This window comes from Salvelinus fontinalis, chromosome 19 (assembly GCF_029448725.1).
Source record: "Salvelinus fontinalis isolate EN_2023a chromosome 19, ASM2944872v1, whole genome shotgun sequence".
Classification (NCBI taxonomy): Eukaryota; Metazoa; Chordata; class Actinopteri; order Salmoniformes; family Salmonidae; genus Salvelinus; species Salvelinus fontinalis.
The window spans coordinates 10,836,564-10,857,617 of NC_074683.1; the positions used below are offsets into that span (position 1 = coordinate 10,836,564).

The 21,054-nt window shown below is 43.2% G+C and overlaps 1 protein-coding gene across 4 annotated transcripts in view; it reads left to right on the forward strand.

The window, feature by feature from the left end:
- LOC129816351 (kalirin-like) overlaps positions 1-21,054 on the forward strand; it is a 288,411-nt gene that overhangs the window by 121,397 nt on the left and 145,960 nt on the right. For all 4 annotated transcript variants that reach the window (XM_055870746.1, XM_055870747.1, XM_055870748.1 and 1 more), the window contains exons 6-9: positions 3,480-3,602; positions 9,095-9,286; positions 9,872-10,003; positions 12,101-12,331. In XM_055870746.1, coding sequence (XP_055726721.1) covers positions 3,480-3,602; positions 9,095-9,286; positions 9,872-10,003; positions 12,101-12,331 — 678 coding nt within the window. The remainder of the gene's footprint in view (positions 1-3,479; positions 3,603-9,094; positions 9,287-9,871; positions 10,004-12,100; positions 12,332-21,054) is intronic.

Genomic DNA, 21,054 nt, shown 5'->3' on the forward strand with positions numbered 1-21,054 from the left:
TTAGAGTTGGCTATTGTACGCCTGCTGGCTGGCTCCAGTGTTACACAGGAGCCAGCTAGCAGGCGTAGTGCGTGCACGTCTTTTGATTGGATTACCAATATTGAGAGGCAGGTCCTATGGGCAGGTCTATGCAGATCTAGGAAACTGAATTTGATAAACTAATTAATTTGCGTACTACTAAGCTGTTTTTTCAACCCACAATGGCGGAAGGAGGAGAAGATATCGATTTGGTCGAGGATATAATTATAACGCCATTCTCAAGACGAACTGTTCAAGAAAAGTTAGACATTGTAAGGAGAGGTCGTCCGACGCCGACGCTACAAAGCCTGTCACAGGCGGGAAAGGGGTTCGTTCGCTCGCCACTTTCAAAGTTCCAACTACGAGCGCTATGGCTCCGAGAAGCACTGCAAACTACTGCTGGGAATGCCTATTATTTGCAGTGATCGATTTGGTGTTTGGAGCCACACTGGCTTTGCAAATTTGAGTTGTCTAACCAAGGCAGCAACGAGACACCAAAGTACGGCTGGGCACTTACAAGCAATGGTGCTTTTGAAAACTTTTGGGGACACCGGAGTGGATCTACAGCTCAGCGAACAAGCGCGCAGGGCAACGCAGCTGCACAATGGTGAAGGGAAATATTGCAAAAGGTGAAGGGAAATATTGAAAAGACTCATTGATTGTGTCATGTTGTGACCACCAAAGAAAAGGATTTGTTCTATTCAGTAATAATTCCTTGATAAAAAAGTAATAAAATACTAGCCAATCAGCATCGAGCTAAACTGAGTGAGCTCAGCTGTGAATGGTCCTGGCGCACCAAAAAAAGGTGTCAAGGGAAGCCAATTTGGATTTGGCTTCTCACCAAACGTCATTGAGTTGTTGCATGTCTTTGCATTGTTGTTCTCCGGTGGTTAGCTAGCTAGCTCAAATAGGCCCTTTCTTAAATTAGCCATGGATGGAGATAGGGATTTGGACTTGTGGTTTTACTTAATTCTCCGTACTTACCAATTATTATAACACCGATTCTGATCCAATCATAAATTCGTACATTGTGCCCCTGGCCTGTTCAACATGCAGCTAGATGTAGTAGGCTAATGTTAACTAGTTGGCCTGGCGCATTGTTGCCCATGAAAGGAAGTTAGGCTAGCGAGCAAGCATTTTAGCCTGGTAGCTTAGGACAACAACAATTTAAAGAGTGTACTGTAAGACAGAGTCATAGACCGTTTAGGCAACATGAAAGAGGAGGATGCCATTGGCGTTTCTCTACAAGTAGGGTGAGTGAACATGTTTTTTTCTACTTGCAAGCACGCACACGGGCATTCACACATAAATCAGTACCATGGACAGCCACATCATATTTAGATTACATTTATTGGACTACATAGTTGTTGGTATCTTTTAGTTGTCACTCCATAGATGATTAGATGATGTTGAAATGCTGGCGTTGAAATAGTGGAGGCAGTTTTCTTTGACTTGCACTAACTATCCGTGTTTCTAAATCAATAGTCGTTTAGCAATCCAAAAATGGAAACATTAACTTGCTTGACCATGCCATAGGTAATTTAACTGTTTGTTACATGCAATATGTTTTGTGGACTTCACCGGATAAATGTTGCTCTCCGGTTTTGTGATGAAACAAAGGTGTGATGAATTTATTCTGCCACTGTGTCTTCTTATTGTCTCGGCCTTAGGTGTCAAAACATATGATTGAATTAACAGGTTAAAGAACAAACAACGCAATTATCACAACACATAGGTTGTAATATGTTTTTTTCCCCCTGGCTTGGCTTCCCCTGTGATTTTACCCACGCACCGCTACTGGTGATATGACCTATAGGGATTCTGGTGCCATTTGGGACCCAGTCAAAATGAACAATTACTGCTCCTCTCACCTGGCCTCCACGCCGCCGTCTTCCTCTCCCATCATGCACTTGTAATGATCAACGCCATATGATGGAAAAAATCGCACATGGGTTTTAGTCAGGAGAGTTTTGGATTAAAATCGATGTTGTGCTCCATAGAGGAAAAAATACCTCTTTGATGCAATCAATATATTTCTTTCAGGGAATATGTCATTTTTACAGAGTACATTTTAGGTTTATGATTTGGAAGAAGTTGTTGTTCATTTAGGATAATGATATACAGAATAGAATCACCCTTTTGAAAACTCTTTTGTTGCCGAGAATTTTCCTGCACTGCAGGAAAAGCAAACTTGTAGTGCAAACGGTTCCTCATCGTCAAGTGAACATGATGGGGAGTCATTTATCAGCAACTGCACTGAGCCAGAATTTGGCCCCCCTAAAAAAAGCAAACAGTCATTGAGCTAATTATTCTTTAGCCAGCTTCTCTCTGTTTGATTTGTAAATTATTAGATTAAGATGTCAAGATGTCATTTAATAAGCAAGACAAGTTAGGGAATTTATAAGTATCGTTTCAATCATATGGTCTTTTGACAATAAAGTTGATTAAATCAAACCCTACTTTGAGGGTAAGAAATATGATTCAAAACCAAAATATACGGAGGACCACTTTTTCCAAGCCACTTCTCTGCTTTTCCCATTCTATTTGCTAAAGTTATTGCTTATTGAAAGAAAAGGCATTGTAACTTTTTACTGCAATTGATCATGGTTTAGTAGGATAATAATTACCATAGCACTATTCATTAAAAAAACGTCTAAATCGGAACAAATTGTCTATAGCAACACCTGCTCCGTAATCTGTTATATCAGTACAAACACATCAGACAACTCATTCCTTTTATAAGGACTTACATTGGAAGGCAGCGCTGAGAGGTCACACTAGCGCCAATGTTTAATTAACAGCTCAATCAAACCTGATTAAATATATGTATTCTAATGTTGCAGGCTCTTCAGAGCGGGGGTGTAAAGCTGCTGGCCTGGAGGGCTGTCCTAATGTGACCCTATAATCAGCCTTGTCACGCCATCGTTATTTAATTTTTGATCATATACTTGAGTGTACTGTACAGGATTTTAATAAAGAGCGATGGCAAGCCTCCCAATGACTTGCTTTTCGTTAAATCCAATCATTAGTGTATAATTAAGACCAGAGAGAGGACTACAGTATCATGTAAAGCACTGAATGTTTATCTGCCTTGTCCTAGGATGGTCTAGTGGTCTAAGCCGCTGCCTCTGGATCACATATACTGCTGAAGCATGGGTTCAAATCCAGCTGTTTGCTGTGCCTCTTTCTCGATCCTGTCCAATACACCGAAAATGAAATAATGTCTGTCTGCTGTGCCGGGATGAGTTACAACAGCTAAACTATTAATGGGAATGTCTAATAATCATCATGATGATTATATATAATATGCCTTATATATGCTGTTTATATGCGTGCAAGCCGTGCATTCATTTCTGTATGGGTGGTTCCAGCGGGAATCGAACCCAAAAGCGCCATGCCCTAACAACTGAGGACCAGTAACCCAACCTAACATTATGTATCTGTGTTTGTTCCCACCATAGATGTTTGACTGGATCAGTCACAATAAGGAAGTGTTCCTGCAGAGCCACACAGAGATCGGAGTCAGCTACCAACACGCCGTGGACCTCCAGACGCAGCACAATCACTTTGCCATGAATTCTATGGTATGTGAGGACTATGTGGTGTGTGAGGACTATATGGGGTGTGGGGACTAAATGGGGTGTGGCAACTATGTGGGGTGAGAGGACTATGTGGTGTGAGAGGACTATGTGGTGTGAGAGGATATGTGGTGTGAGAGGACTATGGGGTGTGAGAGGACTATGGGGTGTGAGAGGACTATGGTGTGTGAGGACTATGGGGTGTGTGAGGACTATGGGGTGTGTGAGGACTATGGGGTGTGTGAGGACTATGTGGTGTGTGAGGACTATGTGGTGTGTGAGGACTATGTGGTGTGTGAGGACTATGTGGTGTGTGAGGACTATGTGGTGTGTGAGGACTATGTGGTGTGTGAGGACTATGTGGTGTGTGAGGACTTTCTGCAGTGTATGGGGATGGGGGACCTAATAATATGGATGACATCAATACTCTTTGAGTCATGAATCAGTGATTTCACTTTGAATGAGCGGAGTAAAAGCGGAATTATTGAAAGAGAGACTGGTCGATGTTCGAGGAGCGAGTCAAAAAGCCTTTCAAATACTGTATTAGTATTTCAAATAGGGTTGTGAAAGAAACATGCTCGTACAGCTACCAATGATGTCGCGCAGGCCACTGGCGATGGAGCGCTGAAGTCCGTTTTGCATATGAACACACACGTTCAGATTAGTATTGCTCTACTGAAATAGCAGGCTACTTCCTCAATGTTGATGTGATTTCCTCTGCTTCTACTCACCAGTTACACTGCCATTAAAATGACTGTTAGGATGTTTCCCAAATGGCACCATGTTACCTACATGGCCCTGGTCATAAGTAGTGCACTAAATAGGGAATAGGGTGCCTTTTGAGATACACCTTAGAGTAGGGAATGGCCTCTACTGCAGTTTTGCTCTGACAGAATGAAGACATGTTTGGTGCTATTTGGTTCAGAAATCAAGCCACATACAGTGCTGAGAAAAAATATTTGCCCCCCTTCTAATTTTCTCTACTTTTCCATATTTTTGATACTGAATGTTATCAGATCTTCAACCAAAACCTAATATTAGATAAAGGTGAACAAATAACATAACAATTACATACTTATTTAATTTATTTAATAAACAAAGTTACAGTATGCAACACCCAATGCCCCTGTGTGAAAAAGTAGTTGCACCCTTGCACTCAATAACTGGTTCTGCCACCTTTAGCTGCAAAGACACCATTCAAATGTTTCCTGATCAGATCTCTCGCGTTGCTGTGGAGGAATTTTGGCCCATTCTTCCATGCAGAAATATTTTAACTCAGCGACATTTGTGGGTTTTCAAGCATGAACTGCTAATTTCAAGTCCTGGCACAACGTCTCAATTGGGATTAGGTCTGGACTTTGACTAGGCCATTCCAAAACTTCAAATGTGTTGCTTTTTAGTCGTGCAGGTCCAGGTCCTGAGGCAGAAAAGCATTCCCAAACCATCACACTACCACCATGCTTGACCGTTGGTATGAGGTGCTTACTGTAGAATGCCGTGTTTGGTTTCCACCAGGCATAATGGAACCCATGTCAATTACTTTCTTTTTCACACAGGGGAATTGAGTGTTGCATAACTTTGTTCATTTAATTAATGAAATAAGTATCAATTTTTTGATTATTTGTAAACGCAGGTTTCCTTGATCTAATATTAGGTTTTGGTTGAAGTTCTGATAATATTCAGTATAAAAAATATGCAAAAATAGAGACAATCCAGAAAGGGGGCAAATCATTTTTCCCGGCACTGTATGTACCAAACACACCACACGCACATGCACATTTGAATGGCATGGAAAGTCCTTCTAGCATTTAGGGGGGTAGATCAGCTTTGATATTGTTGATAGATTGTGCCTTCCATCAGAGTTATTGTCTGCATCATTTCCAATCCCCCATATATATATGTGTCAATATATACATAAAATATATATATATATATATATATATATATATATATTTGAATATATTTTCACCTAACCCTAACACCCCTATTAAACTAATGGACAACAACACTTCTACTTCCAGCTTATACATACTAAATACATTATACAGACACAGTATATTTTTCAATACTTATATATTTTGGGTTTTTAGTCCCATTCTAGCCTTCTATTGCCATTTCCAGCCTTGATTCTCAGTGTGTGATGTTTTTATTGTATTTTTTACAATAAAAAACCTCCCCACTCAGAGGCAGCTTGGCTCTCACTGAAGAACCACTCTCTCTCACTCTCTCTCTCTTTCTCTCTCTCTCTCGCTTGCTCCCCCCTACACTCTCTCTCTTGCTCCCCCCACTCTCTCTCTCTCTCTCTTTCTCTGTCTCTCTCACTATCTCTCTCTCCCTCTCTCTGCTCATACAGACTCCTAAATCATGCTGTTATTATGTTTTGACGTGTCTTGGCTCAGCGTGTTCAGCATGTAGCTACCATGTCTGAACGTAGTTCACTAAGCCCTGCTTTAAACCAACGAGCTGTTTGTTTTTATGCCTTCATTAGCAGTTCTAATCAGGTTAGCGGTAAATAAAGCCCACGGTGGGTGCATCATGTGAAGCTGATAAATGGTTGGGCCTAAAGCGGCCAGAGATGATTAAACTCCCATAGTGGAGGGATGGATGGGTGGGTTTTGTGGACTACAGAGCCAGATGGTAGCACAGAGGATGTACATTTCTGTCTACCTGTTTGTGTGTGAGTGTCAAAGACATCAGGGGTGGCCTGCCAGAGAGTGAGCGATTCAGTCAAAGCTGCAGAATTCTGTCACGCTTGTTGTCGCTAAGCTCTACACCCTAATTTAATGTCGGACTGGCTCACAGGTCATACAGTATCTCTGTAGCATTGAATGTTTAGCTAATAAGCGATACTACATTGCTAGGTATAGCTAGACACGCCACAGATTTCTTCATTTGTTTGTCCACTTGGATTCAGTCATCTCTATGTATGAATAAATCAAATCAAATCAAGTTTATTTGTCACGTGCGCCGAATACAACAGGTGTAGACCTTACAGTGAATTGCTTACTTACAGGCTCTAACCAATAGTGCAAAAAAGGTATTAGGTGAACAATAGGTAAGTAAAGAAATAAAACAACAGTAAAAAGACAGGCTATATACAGTAACGAGGCTACATACAGACACCGGTTAGTCAGGCTGATTGAGGTAGTATGTACATGTAGATATGGTTAAAGTGACTATGCATATATGATGAACAGAGAGTAGCAGTAGCGTAAAAGAGGGGTTGGTGGGTGGCGGGACACAATGCAGATAAACCGGTTAGCCAATGTGCGGGAGCACTGGTTGGTCAGGCCAATTGAGGTAGTATGTACATGTAGGTATGGTTAAAGTGACTATGCATATATGATAAACAGAGAGTAGCAGCGTAAAAGAGGGGTTGGCGTGTGGTGTGTGGCGGGACACAATGCAGATAGTCCGGGTAGCCAATGTGCAGGGCCACCGGTTAGTCAGCCCAATTGAGGTAGTATGTACGTGAATGTATAGTTAAAGTGACTATGCATATATGATAAACAGAGAGTAGCAGCAGTGTAAAAAAGAGGGGTTGGGGGGGCACACAATGCAAATAGTCCGGGTAGCCATTTGATTACCTGTTCAGGAGTCTTATGGCTTGGGGGTAAAAATTGTTGAGAAGCCTTTTTGTCCTAGACTTGGCACTCCAGTACCCCTTGCCATGCGCTAGTAGAGAGAGCAGTCTATGACTGGGGTGGCTGGGGTCTTTGACAATTTTTAGGGCCTTCCTCTGACACCGCCTGGTGTAGAGGTCCTGGATGGCAGGCAGCTTAGCCCCAGTGATGTACTGGGCCGTACACACTACCCTCTGTAGTGCCTTGCGGTCAGAGGCCGAGCAATTGCCGTACCAGGCAGTGATGCAACCGGTCAGGATGCTCTCGATGTTGCAGCTGTAGAACGTTTTGAGGATCTCAGGACCCATGCCAAATCTTTTCAGTTTCCTGAGGGGGAATAGGCTTTGTTCTGCCCTCTTCACGACTGTCTTGGTGTGTTTGGACCATTCTAGTTTGTTGGTGATGTGGACACCAAGGAACTCGAAGCTATCAACCTTCTCCACTACAGCCCCGTCGATGAGAATGGGGGTGTGCTCGGTCCTCCTTTTCCTGTAGTCCACAATCATCTCCTTAGTCTTGGTTACGTTGAGAGATAGGTTGTTATTCTGGCACCACCCGGCCAGGTCTTTGTCCTCCTCCCTATAGGCTGTCTCGTCGTTGTAGGTGATCAGGCCTACCACTGTTGTGTCGTCTGCAAACTTAATGATGGTGTTGGTGTCATGCCTGGCCATGCAGTCGTGGGTTAACGGGGAGTACAGGAGGGGACTGAGCACGCACCCTTGGGGAGCTCCAGTGTTGAGGATCAGCGTGGCAGATGTGTTGCTACCTACCCTCACCACCAGGATCCAGTTGCAGTGGGAGGTGTTTAGTCCCAGGATCCTTAGCTTAGTGATGAGCTTTGAGGGTACTATGGTGTTGAACGCTGAGCTGTAGTCAATGAATAGCATTCTCACATAAGTGTTGCTTTTGTCCAGGTGAGAAAGGTCAGTGTGGAGTGCAATAGAGATTGCATCATCTGTGGATCTGTTTGGGCAGTATGCAAATTGGAGTGGGTTTAGGGTTTCTGGGATAATGGTGTTGATGTGAGCCCTTACCAACCCTTCAAAGCACTTCATGGCTACGGACGTGAGTGCTACGGGTCTGTAGTCATTTAGGCAGGTTGCCTTTGTGTTCTTTGGGACTATGGTGGTCTGCTTGAAACATGTTGGTATTGCAGACTCAATCAGGGACATGTTGAAAATGTCAGGGAAGACACCTGCCAGTTGGTCATCACATGCCCGGAGCACACGTCCTGGTAATCCGTCTGGCCCTGCAGCCTTGTGTATGTTGACCTGTGTAAAGGTCTTACTCACGTCGGCTACGGAGAGAGTGATCACACAGTCGTCAGGAACAGCTGATGCTCTCATGCATGCCTCAGTGTTGCTTGCCTTGAAGCGAGCATAGAAGTGGTTTAGCTCATCTGGTAGGCTCGTGTCACTGGGCAGCTCGCGGCTGGGCTTCCCTTTGTAGTCTGTAATAGTTTGCAAGCCCTGCCACATAAGACGAGCGTCGGAGCCGGTGTTCAATCTTAGCCCTGTATTGACACTTTGCCTGTTTGATGGTTGGTCGCAGGGCTATAAGGAGTAAATAGATCCTGAATTCAATAAAAAAATATCCTGAATTTAATTAAATATATCCCGAATGAAAGGAAATAGATCCTGAATTAAATGATATTGACCCCTCAAACTCAACTCTGGACCTCGAAGCCAGTTCCACTTCTTTTTTTTAGGGACTGATTAGACCTGGGACACCAGGTGTGTGCAATTAATTATCAGGTAGAATAGAAAACCAGCTCCGGACCTCATCGGGTACAAGTTGAATACCCCTAATATAGACCCTGGATCTTTTCCCATAATATATTATGTCTTCTCTATGTGTGCCCCTCCCTCGGTGCAGAATGCCTATGTGAACATCAACCGGATCATGTCGGTGGCGTCGCGGCTGTCGGAGGCGGGCCACTACGCCTCGCAGCAGATCAAACAGATCTCGGCCCAGCTGGACCAGGAGTGGAAGAGCTTCGCCGCCGCCCTGGATGAACGCAGCACCATCCTGGCCATGTCAGCTGTCTTCCACCAGAAGTCGGAACAGGTTGGCAGTAGACAGTAGGCCTACGGGCTGCAACCCTCATACTGTTGTCACTCAGTCACATAGCCCTGAATTCTACCTAACTGGAAGTCTGAGCACGTAACTCAAACATTTGTGTAAAACATGTACTGACGTCAAAGGGGGATTTGCATGACAATTCAAGCGTTGCATCAACGCTTTGACCATCCTTCAAGCCCACAGGCCGTCTGAGAGAGATTGTAGTGTCAGTGTTGTCCTGTATTTCTCTGGCTGTTGCCTGTTGCTGTGTAGAGGTCGTTAAGATAGACCTGCGTTGCCTTGGCAGCAGCTGCTATGATGCAGATTGTTTGGGGCTACAGGTGTGCCTGTCGGCTGTAGACTATGCTGCTTTACAGAGAGCCAGGCAGGCAGGCGGGGTCCAGGGTTTCCTCAGCCTCTCATAAAGAGGGTCTGCCTGCCTACCTGCTTCCCTCCCTCCCTGCTTCCCTACCTCCCTTCCTCCCTCCCTGCCGGCCTCTGTCTATGAAATTTATCCCAGGGCACTGTTGATTGATCTATCTGTCTCTGTTCTGTTGTGTGAATATGTCTCTTTGGCCTGTGTTCATACAGTTCCTGGCTGGGGTGGAGGCCTGGTGTAAGATGTGTAGTGAGGGGGGACTGCCCTCGGATATGCAGGACCTGGAGCTGGCCATCCACCACCACCAGACCCTCTACGAACAAGTGACCCAGGCCTACACCGAGGTGAGACACCCTCACAACACAAACCAGGGTTGGGGTGAATTCCATTTCAATCCCGGTCAATTCAGGAAGGACACTAAGATTTCAATTATTTTCAATGCTTTTCAATTAGGAATTTGAACATTTGGATTTGGAATTTGGTTTACTTTATGAATTGATATGGTATTGTCCCCAACCCTGACACTCACCCAGTGTCAGGGTTGTGTGCGGAGAATATTTGGAGTCAAACGCAGGACACAGTGTTGAGCGAAAACCACAGTGTTTTACTCAAATAAATGCAAAATTCCACAAATGGAAAATAACCAGATACATATACGTATCAACAACAACGCCTAACGCACAAACAATCACGGACAAAACAGAAATGAAAGCCAGAGGGTTAAATAGGGAACATGATGGTGGAATTGAAACCAGGTGTGTATAATACAGACAAAACAAAACAAAACTGAAAAATGGATCGATGGTGACTAGAAAGCCGGTGACGTCGACCGCCGAACACCACCCGAACAAGGAGAAGGGCCGACTTCGGCGGAAGTCGTGACACCCAGTTAGAGCACTGACTAAACTCAGGTTTATAGTGGCATTCTGTGCTAGTTTAAGATCCCACCACATAGCTTTTAAGGGGAATGACAACAATTGTAATCCCCCTTTTATATGAGATATATACGATGGTTTTTAAAAGACTGTCATAAGTTATCTTAACATTATCATCAGCAATCTAAGCATGGATGTACACTGCATATAAAGTTGAAATATTGCCCTTAAATGAAACAGTCCTTAAATCAGATCGTATCAGACACAAAACTCTTTCACGTAAACGTTACCCTGTACTACAGTTTTATATCAAATAGGACCTTTACCCGCCACATTGAATCCATCTGCATTGCACCATGTGTGACACATGGCCTGTTATGCAGTATGTGGACCACTGTCCTTCCATGTCAGATTTACTCCCCACAGAAGATCCTGTATGATGATAGGTTTGTGGTGGCGTAGCATTTCACTAGATGACAAGCTCTCCACTGACTTTTGTCCTCCTTGGTAGTTTTATTTTAGTATCGTCTCTGAAAAGGTTGCTATAAACGTCTCTGGTTTGAACCAAAAAAAGAAAGGCTTTGCTGTTCTCTTACATATTGTGCCACAGATGAAGAAGAGAAAAAAAAAATCATCCTAATGCACAAGAAAGTGCAAGTAATTTAGCGATTTCCACTGGAAATGAAATTACAGCTTTGACTTTGCTTAATTTAGGACGGTGCATGTGCAGCTAGAACAGAACAGAGGTGATTAGCAAGGAACTGACTTTCAAATTCCTTATTTTCCTCAAACTTTTCTTTCCACATAATGAAACTAAGATTTGACTGACATGACAAGCTTCGAGATTAATTGTGATACTGTATCTAATGCAGTCATAGAGTTTCAAAATTCGGAGACATTCTCAAAATTCCCGGGTTCACAAAAAAATCGTGAAATCGGGAGGAAATACAGGAATCCTCGAAATGGGATTGATGGAGAACCTGGGAATTTTGCTGGAATTTTGCAACCCTGCAGATTTCGACAGTCAAATAGGGGGTGCTTATATTTGTCCTGTTTCAATGCATGTACAAGTGTGAGGTGTGAAATGGAAATGTGTTTTTTGCATATCCCATCTCCCCCTGAGACACCCTCAGATAGTGGGGTTACCGCCAGGGATCAGACATTAATGACGGTGACCCTGGAGCAATTAGGGTAAAGTGCTTTGCTCAAGGGCAGATAGACAGATTTATTTTCACCTTGGGGATTTGAACTAGCAACCTTTGGGTTGCTGGCCCAATGCTCTAACTGCTACGCAAGAGCTAGGCTAATCCTACTAATAGGGGTGGCAGGTAGCCTAGTGGTTAGAGCGTTGGGCCAGTAACCGAAAGTTTGCTGGATCGAATCCCTGAGCTGACAAGGTAAAAATCTGTTGTTCTGCCCCTGAACAAGGCAGTTAACCCACTGTTCCCCAGTAGGCTGTCATTGTAAATAAGAATTTGTTCTTAACTGACTTGCCTAGTTAAATAAAGGTAAAAAAAAATAATAATAATAATAATAAATAAATATCACATCCCTCTCTGTCAAAAGGTCAGTCAGGATGGCAAGGCACTGCTGGATGTCCTCCAGAGACCATTGAGCCCGGGGAACTCGGAATCTCTGACGGCCACAGCCAACTACTCCAAGGCGGTCCACTGTATCCTGGACGTGGTCCACGAGGTCCTGCACCACCAGAGACGCCTGGAGAGCATCTGGCAGCACCGCAAGGTCCGCCTGCACCAGAGGCTACAGCTCTGTGTGTTCCAACAGGACGTCCAACAGGTAACTAGCATCGTGTTTATATACACGTGCACACACCAGAGTATTTGAGCGGTTGGAAATTCCACTCATCGCTCTCGGATTGGTCTTTGCACACCGTTCTGGCGCTCAGCATCTTTTTCCCCGCTCTGCAAAAAAATCGCTCAGCGCTCACAGGGCGAAAAAAATGCCACTCCATTCCTTTTTTTTCCCGTTTATTTTTTTCATTTAACAAATACTTTTGTGACTATGTACCATTTGGTTTTGAAGTAGGCTGTCGTAACATTTCAGCATCATGTCGTAGGCTATTAAACAAGGGCTTACCTACAGTAGGTGATAGGCTGTGGCCACTGTGTTAAAAAACAAATCGCTTTTTCTCTAATCTATTCATCATCAGATACTTCAGTTGTAACTGGCTCTGTTGCGCCTCACATTTGACAGTTGCTAGACAACTTCAACACTGTTACAAACTTAGCTCCACGCCGCTCACATGCCCTGGCAAACCCACACAGGCCATCCGTCCAACAGGAAACAGTAAGATGGCCAGTGCTCGGCCTCCTACTGTACACCACTAACTGTATTGTAAATAGCAAAATGAACATGACGACACAGTGTAAATTAAATGCTGCATCTTGAATCATATGTTGGTGGCCTCTTCAGTCACTTGTCAGGGCTGTGGGAGTTGTAAGGACTTAGATGTAGCCTATAGAAATGCTTTATGGCACACTAGTTTAGTAACAGTATGAGGTTAGTAGGTCACGGTGTCAATCTGCTCTGTAGAACATGAGTCATTTATTGTTTTGGTTGAGCCCATTTTAGAGAACACAGTTCCTTGCCCTGATGCTGCAGCAAAATATGAATTTACATCTCATAACTCATATAACTCATGTTGACTCCGGGTTTGAAAAAGGAGTCCATATTTCAAACGAGCAATGTGAAGAAACAGGAGTTTTTCATGAGCAGAATTTTTATTCTAATATTTCTCATCTGGAACGTGCTCAGGAGGACAATTAGTATCCCTTGCGTTGGCCATTTTGGAGAAGGATGAGCTGCAGTCTGGGAGTGCGTCCCAAATGGCACCCTATTCCCTATTTAGTGCACTACTTTTTTACCAGGGCCTATACAGAATGGCGCTGGCATGTACAGTATAGCGGCCGTTTTACGGGCTCCTGACCAATTCTGCTATTTTGTGTGGTTTTTTGCACTGATCTTAACTTTTTTTGTACATAATGTTTCCACCATTGTTTCCTATGACGTCAAAGAGCTTCTGGACTTAGAACAGCGATCACTAATCTCGATTTAGATGAAGAATTCTAGTCGACACTCGGAAGAGGAAAAGACGACGATATAGAGGCCGACGTGGGGGCACCCTGATGAAACTACGATATACAGGTGATGTGGGGAGAGCCTGATAAAACGACGATATAGAGGCCGATGTGGGAACATCCTGATAAAACTACGATATAGAGGCCAACGTGGGAAGACCCTGATGAAACTACAATATAGAGGCCAACGTGGGGGCACCCTGATGAAACTACAATATAGAGGCCAACGTGGGGGCACCCTGATGAAACTACAATATAGAGGCCAACGTGGGGGCACCCTGATGAAACTACGATATAGAGGCCGACGTTGAGGCACCCTGAATAAACTACGATATAGAGACCAACGTGGGGGCAGCATGATAAAACTACGATATAGAGACCAACGTGGGGGCACCCTGATGAAACTACAATATAGAGGCCAACGTGGGGGCACCCTGATGAAACTACAATATAGAGGCCAACGTGGGGGCACCCTGATGAAACTACGATATAGAGACCAACGTGGGGGCACCCTGATGAAACTACGATATAGAGGCCAACGTGGGGACAGCCTGATGAAACTACGATCCTGAGGCCACGTGGGAAGACCCTGATAAACTACGATATAGAGGCCAACGTGGGGACAGCCTGATGAAACTACGATCCTGAGGCCACGTGGGAAGACCCTTATAAACTACGATATAGAGGCCAACGTGGGGACAGCCTGATGGAACTACGATCCTGAGGCCACGTGGGAAGACCCTGATAAACTACGATATAGAGGCCAACGTGGGGACAGCCTGATGAAACTACGATCCTGAGGCCACGTGGGAAGACCCTGATAAACTACGATATAGAGGCCAACGTGGGGACAGCCTGATGAAACTACGATCCTGAGGCCACGTGGGAAGACCCTGATAAACTACGATATAGAGGCCGACTTGGGAAGTCCTTGATGAAACTATGATATAGAGGACAACGTGGAGACAGCCTGATGAAACTATGATATAGAGGCTGAAGTGGGGGCACCCTGATAAACTACAATATAGAGGCCGACGTGGGGACATCCTGATGAAACTACGATATAGAGGCCGATGTGGGGACACCCTGATTAAACTACGATGTAGAGAACCAACTTGGGGACAGCATGATGAAACTACGATATAGAGGCCGATGTTGAAGCACCCTGATTAAACTACGATATACTGTCCGACGTGGGGACACCCTGATGAAACTATGATATAGAGGCTGAAGTGGGAACACCCTGATGAAACTACAATATAGAGGCCGACGTGGGAAGACCCTGATGAAACTACGATATAGAGGCCGACGTTGAGGCACCCTGAATAAACTACGATATACTGTCCGACGTGGGGACAGCCTGATGAAACTATGATATAGAGGCCGACGTGGGGGCACCCTGATGTAACTATGATATAGAGGCTGACGTGGGGACACCCTGATGAAACTATGATATAGAGGCCGATGTGGCGACACCCTGATGAAACTAGAGAGTGTATAAACCACCTCTACTCTCTGTTCCAGTGGAGAATGTACAATCACTGGAGAACAAACTAGACGAGGTCCGTTGGAGTCAGCTCTAATTCCAGCAGCAGCACCGAGCCAAGTCTGGGAGACAAATCAAGATCTGACCTCTGACCAGCCAAGCCAAACAATGCATAACCAGTCCACCAGGGACACTGGAGCGCTGTTGACTCAAGCCTCACTTACCTCACAAACTTAAGGAATAATTACTAGGCATAATCTTAGAAAATGTTACCAAGGTTTCAATGGCCTAAAAAAAGCAATGCTGTGTGTGTGTGTGTGTGTGTGTGTGTGTGTGTGTGTGTGTGTGTGTGTGTGTGTGTGTGTGTGTGTGTGTGTGTGTGTGTGTGTGTGTGTGTGTGTGTGTGTGTGTGTGTGTGTGTGTGTGTGTGTGTGTGTGTGTATCAGCTTTCTTTGTCAAGTCAGTGAGATTCATAATCACACATCGTCTCTCACACCCACCTCCTCTTGCAGTATGGCTCATTTTAGGTGAATACCTCTCACCACTCCTAAAATATCTCCTCCTCTCCCTACCTCTTTTTCACTGTGATAACGAGTCCACTCCCCCCTCAATGAGGCCGGTCTCTACTATTCATCATCCAACGTGCGTCCCATATTACATCCTATTCCATTTATACCATTCTACTTTTGACCACGGCCCATGAGGCTCTGGTCAGTAGTGGACTAGATAGGGAATAGAATGCCATTTAGGGACGCACATCCAGTCATTAAAGTATGAAGTGTGTTTATTAGAGAACACATGCCAGAAAGTACTTCACAAGCACAGCCAGTGAAATTAGTGTGATCGGATTTATCATTCCTTGAATAGGGCCTATTCAATATAAAAACGAAGAAAAAACAAGCTAGACTGTCGGACAGGTTTCCTTTCAATCCGATCTGCTTCAGTGTCTATTGTGCTTCCGGCGTGTTTTCTGATGTTCTGATTTGCTCCGTAAACCAAGCTATCTTTCTCTCGATCCCTGAGAGGGTATTGAAATGGCTGTCATTTGGGACGCGCCTCGAGTAACACAACAATGTACTAGATAGAATACACCACAGTGAAAGCCACACTGGAGAGACAGAAACAGAAACAGTGTAGTGTGCAGTCCAGTGAGTCCACCTGCCCACAGTCAGAGTGGAGCTCATTGATAGGACCCAAACTGAACCCTATTACCGGTTAAGTGCACTACTTTTGACCGGGGCCCCATAGTGTTATGGTCAAAAGTAGTGTACTATATAAAGAATAGAGTGCCACTTTGGATGCATCCATGGAGAGTGTAGCATGCATTTAGTTAGTTCATATGCGCAGTGTATACTCACAGTGCCCTAGTTTATTTACATTTACTCAAGGGAACCACATCAGGGTAGTTCATTGATATTCATATCATGTCAATGATGTTTACTTGGAGTGGTTTAATGAACACCCTTATCTGTCTGACAGCACCGACTGCTATCAGCAGCTACAGTATGCATGCCTCTCTCTTTTTCTTTCTCTTTCATTTCAATCCGATCTGCTTCAGTGTGTGTTGTGTATCCGACGTGTGCTTTCATGTTCTGATTTGTTCCGGAAACCAACCTTTCTCCCTCTCCTCTGAGAAGGTATTGAACCCTGTCTCGCTGCACTACACACATTAATTTCAACACAAAACGAAGAGAGACAATTCATGTCTCTAGTTTCATCTGAGTTATAGAACTCCTTCAACCTGTGTGTCTGCCCAGCTAGCACATTTGGTTCCTTGGAAGTTGTAGGAAAGTATGTTTTTGGTTTCCCATTGAATCTGGAAATGAAGCCATACGTTTTTTTTAAACGGAAGTGAAAATGTTGCCTGTTCTGGGAATGTACATTTTTAGGTTGCAGGGAGGTTCTGAGAAGGTTTTACTATGGTTCCCTGAAAGTTTTCCTGGTAGGTTTAATTAACGTTCTGAGAACAGAAATGATAGGTCATTTGAAGGTAATTAATTAACATTCTAAGAGCATGTAAGACTTTTAATAACACTGCTTGCTTAGTTTGGGTTACCTGTTTTAAAATTAATTTGCTTGGGCATTAATCATTGAAAACACATTTATTTTTTATTGTGGCACAGCATCAGTGAGATTCAAACCTATGATCTTCTGTTCTCTCTCCATGGAATTAGTCTACTGCACCACCAGGATGGAGCTAGCATGCCATGGTTTTGAAATTCATACAAATTAATAAAAATTAATTTAAAAAATTTGTAAATTTTTGTCTGTTCGAAACAGACCCCTTTTCAAAGGGAAACATGCACTTATTAAGATCGGGTGTGGCCAATTAGTGGGCTCAGCTATCACATCTAAACAAACTTAACAAGATGGAGAGTTTTGTTAATGCTGACCACAGAATGTATATGTTTTTAAATAACATTCTTAGAATGTTCTCTGAACATTACTCAAGTTTTCTTGTGGTTTTTATGGAACGTTTTCTTAACGTTCTCGGAACAATGAGAACATGACTTTAAATAGAACCATGAGGAAGCCTGTAGGAAAGGTTATGGTGAAGTACTGAAATTCACACAGAGAACATTGTTTCTTAACGTTCTCAGAACTATTTGAGAACATTCCTAATGTCAAACCAGTTGGAGAACGTTCCTGGAGCATTACCAAAATGTAATTTAAATGTAACCATGTTTGAACTTTTAGGAAACGTTCTGCTAAAGTAATGAAATACCAAGAAAATAAAGTTTTTTTTTGTCAAGTTCCTTAAATGTGCTGAGAATGCCAAGTTATTTTATTTTTCATCCGGCACCATTCCCAGAAAGTTGTGGGAAGATTTTATGCAAAATAGCCATAGGACAACCACTCTCTCACCAAGCTATAAGAAATATATGTTATTACAGAAAGTTACGTGCTAGCTGGGTGTGGAGCTTCCGATCAGAGCGCCACTGTTTTTGTTCCAAATGGCATCCTATTCCCTATATAATGCACTACTTTTTACCAGAGCCCTATGGGCACTCAGTAGGCAATAGGGTGTCATTTGGGACACGCATAGCGTAATACAACAAATACACTAGATAGAATACACCACAGTGAAAGCCACACAGGACTTGATGAAACAGTCCAGTGAGTCCACTGTGTGTCTGGCCCCTGCCCTTGGCCCTCTGCCTGCAGTCAGAGTTGAGCTCAGTGGTAGGGGGGGTGACTTTGTTTACAGCCCACTAATTACATATTGTTAGGAACAGACGTCCATGAAGACTGTACTGTGCATTTAGTTAGTACACACTGTATACACATGGTTCCCTAGTTTACAGTGCCTTCGGAAAGTATTCAGACCCCTTGACTTTTTCCACGTTTTGTTATGTTACAGCCTGAATTTAAAATAATTTCAATTTAGATTTTGTGTCACTGATCTACACACAATAGACCATCATGTCAAAGTGGAATTATGTTTTTAGAAATGTTTACAAATGAATTTAAAATGTAAAGCTGAAATGTCTTCAGTCAGTAAGTAGTCAACCCCTTTATTATGGCAAGTTTACATAACTTCAGGAGTAAAAATGTGCTTAACAAGTCAGATAATAAGTTGCATGGACTCATTCTGTGTGCAATAATAGTGTTTAACATGATTTTTGAATGACTACATCATCTCTGTACCCTACACATACAAATATCTGTATGGCCACTCAGTCAAACAGTGAATTTCAAGCACAGATTCAATGACAAAGACCAGGGAGGTTTTCTAATGCCTCGCAAAGAAGGGCATCATTAGTAGATAAAAATACATGACAAAAAAAACAGCCATTGAATGTCCCTTTGTGCATGGTGAGGTTATTTATTACACTTTGGATGGTGTATCAATACACCCAGTCACTACAAAGATACAGGCGTACTTCCAAGTTCAGTTGCCGTAGAGGAAGGAAACCGCTCAGGGATTTCACCATGAGGCCAGTGGGGATTTTAAACCAGTCACAGAGTTAAATGTCTGTGATAGGAGAAAACTGAGGATGGATCAACAACATTGTAGTTACTCCACAATACTAACCAAAATGACAGAGTGAAAAGAAGGAAGCATGTATAGAATAAGACTATTCCAAATCATGCATCCTGTTTGCAATAAGGCACTAAAGTAATACTGCAAAACATGTGGCAAATAAATTAACTTTTTGTCCTGAATACAAAGCATTATGTTTTTGTTATATCCAACACAATATGTCACTGAGTACCACTCTTCATATTTTCAAGCATGGTGGTGGCTGCATCATGTTATGGGTATGCTTGTCATCGGGAAGGACCAGGGAGTTTTTTAGGATCAAAAGAAAAGTAATAGAGCTAAGCACAAGCAAAATCCTAGAGGGAAACCTGGTTCAGTCTGCTTTCCAACAGACACTGGGAGACAAATCCACCTTTCAGCAGGACAATAACCTAAAACGCAAGGCCAAATATACACTGGAGTTGCTTACCAAGACAACATTGAATGTTTCTGAGTGGCCTGTTTACAGTTTTGACTTAAATCGGCTTGAAAATCTATGGCAAGGCTTGAAAATGGCTCTCTAGCAGTGATCAACAACCAACTTGTCAGAGGTTAAAGAAGTTTGAAAAGAATAAGGGGCAAATATTGTACAATCCAGGTGTGCAAAACTCTTAGAGACTTACCCAGAATGTCTCAGCTGTTATCGCTTCCAAAGGTGATTCTAACATGTATTGACTCAGAGGGTTGAATACTTATCTAATCAAAATGTATTAATGTTTTATTTTGCCATTAATGCAATTTTAAAAAGTTCAAAGTTCTTCCACTTTGACATTATAGAGTATTTTGTATATGTTGTTGACAAAAAAATTACAATTAAATCTGTTTTAATCCCACTTTGTAACACAAGAAAATGGTGAAAAAGTCAAGGGGTGTGAATACTTTCTGAAGGCACTGTTGTTCTATTTAAGTGCATCAATGATTGCGAGTGACTTAATGTGAATCAATAAGATTGAGCTGAGATGATCTCTTGACACCCCTACTTTCTGTAATGTTTCTGTCTGACTCAGTTGACAGACTGTATCAGGGCCTGCAGGCTCCCTTAATCCCTGTTACTCCAGAGATCTCTTTCTCTTATGAGTTGGTACAGCTTCTCTTTTTCCTGTTTGGATTAGCCTGTCAACAGTTTAGCAAGACAAGATGATGCGTTCTCTCTCCGCCCCTCTCCCCCACCCTTTCTCTCTGATTTAGAGGGTTTGGATTAAATGCGGAAGACACATTTCAATTGAATGAATTCAGTCGTACAACTGACTAGGCATCCCCCTTTCTCTCTGTTTCTCTCTCCCTTTTTTCTTTTGATTTTGAATGCAGTGCGGTCTAATTTAGAGATAATCAAACTTAATCCTTTGTTCTAGGCTTACTGACTAGGCCGGGCTTGGTCAGTGATTGAAGCCTCCGCAATAGCAGGTCAGGGCTGGTGTTATCAGCGGAGCACATGAGTGACTGCCGCGCCGCACTGCACCACCAAGCAACAGACAGTATTAATGGGATGCATTTCAAGCCGCTGACTCATAGTATGTGTCCCAAATGGCACCATGTTCCCTATTTAGTGACCTATTCCCAATAGGGCTCTGGTCAAAAGAAGTGCACTAGGTAGGGAATAGTGTGCCATATTGGGATGTGGAAATACTTTGGGCTTCCAACTGCAAGTGGCTTGTCAGGAGGAAGCAGTGTTGGAGGATATGTGGAGGAAGTTCTGCGCTATCCAAGGTCATCTGCTCTATAACTGTAGCCAGATTTAAGAGGAGTTGGGGAACCTGGGCCTCTCTCTATACTCTCCTCCCTACACATTTGTATTAATCTAATGACATTCCTCTCATTTTTCACAAGGTATAGCATATTTTTGGATAGGGGTAAAATATAGTGATACTCTCACTCAGGTTTATGTGACAGTGGATAACGAATGAAAGGGATA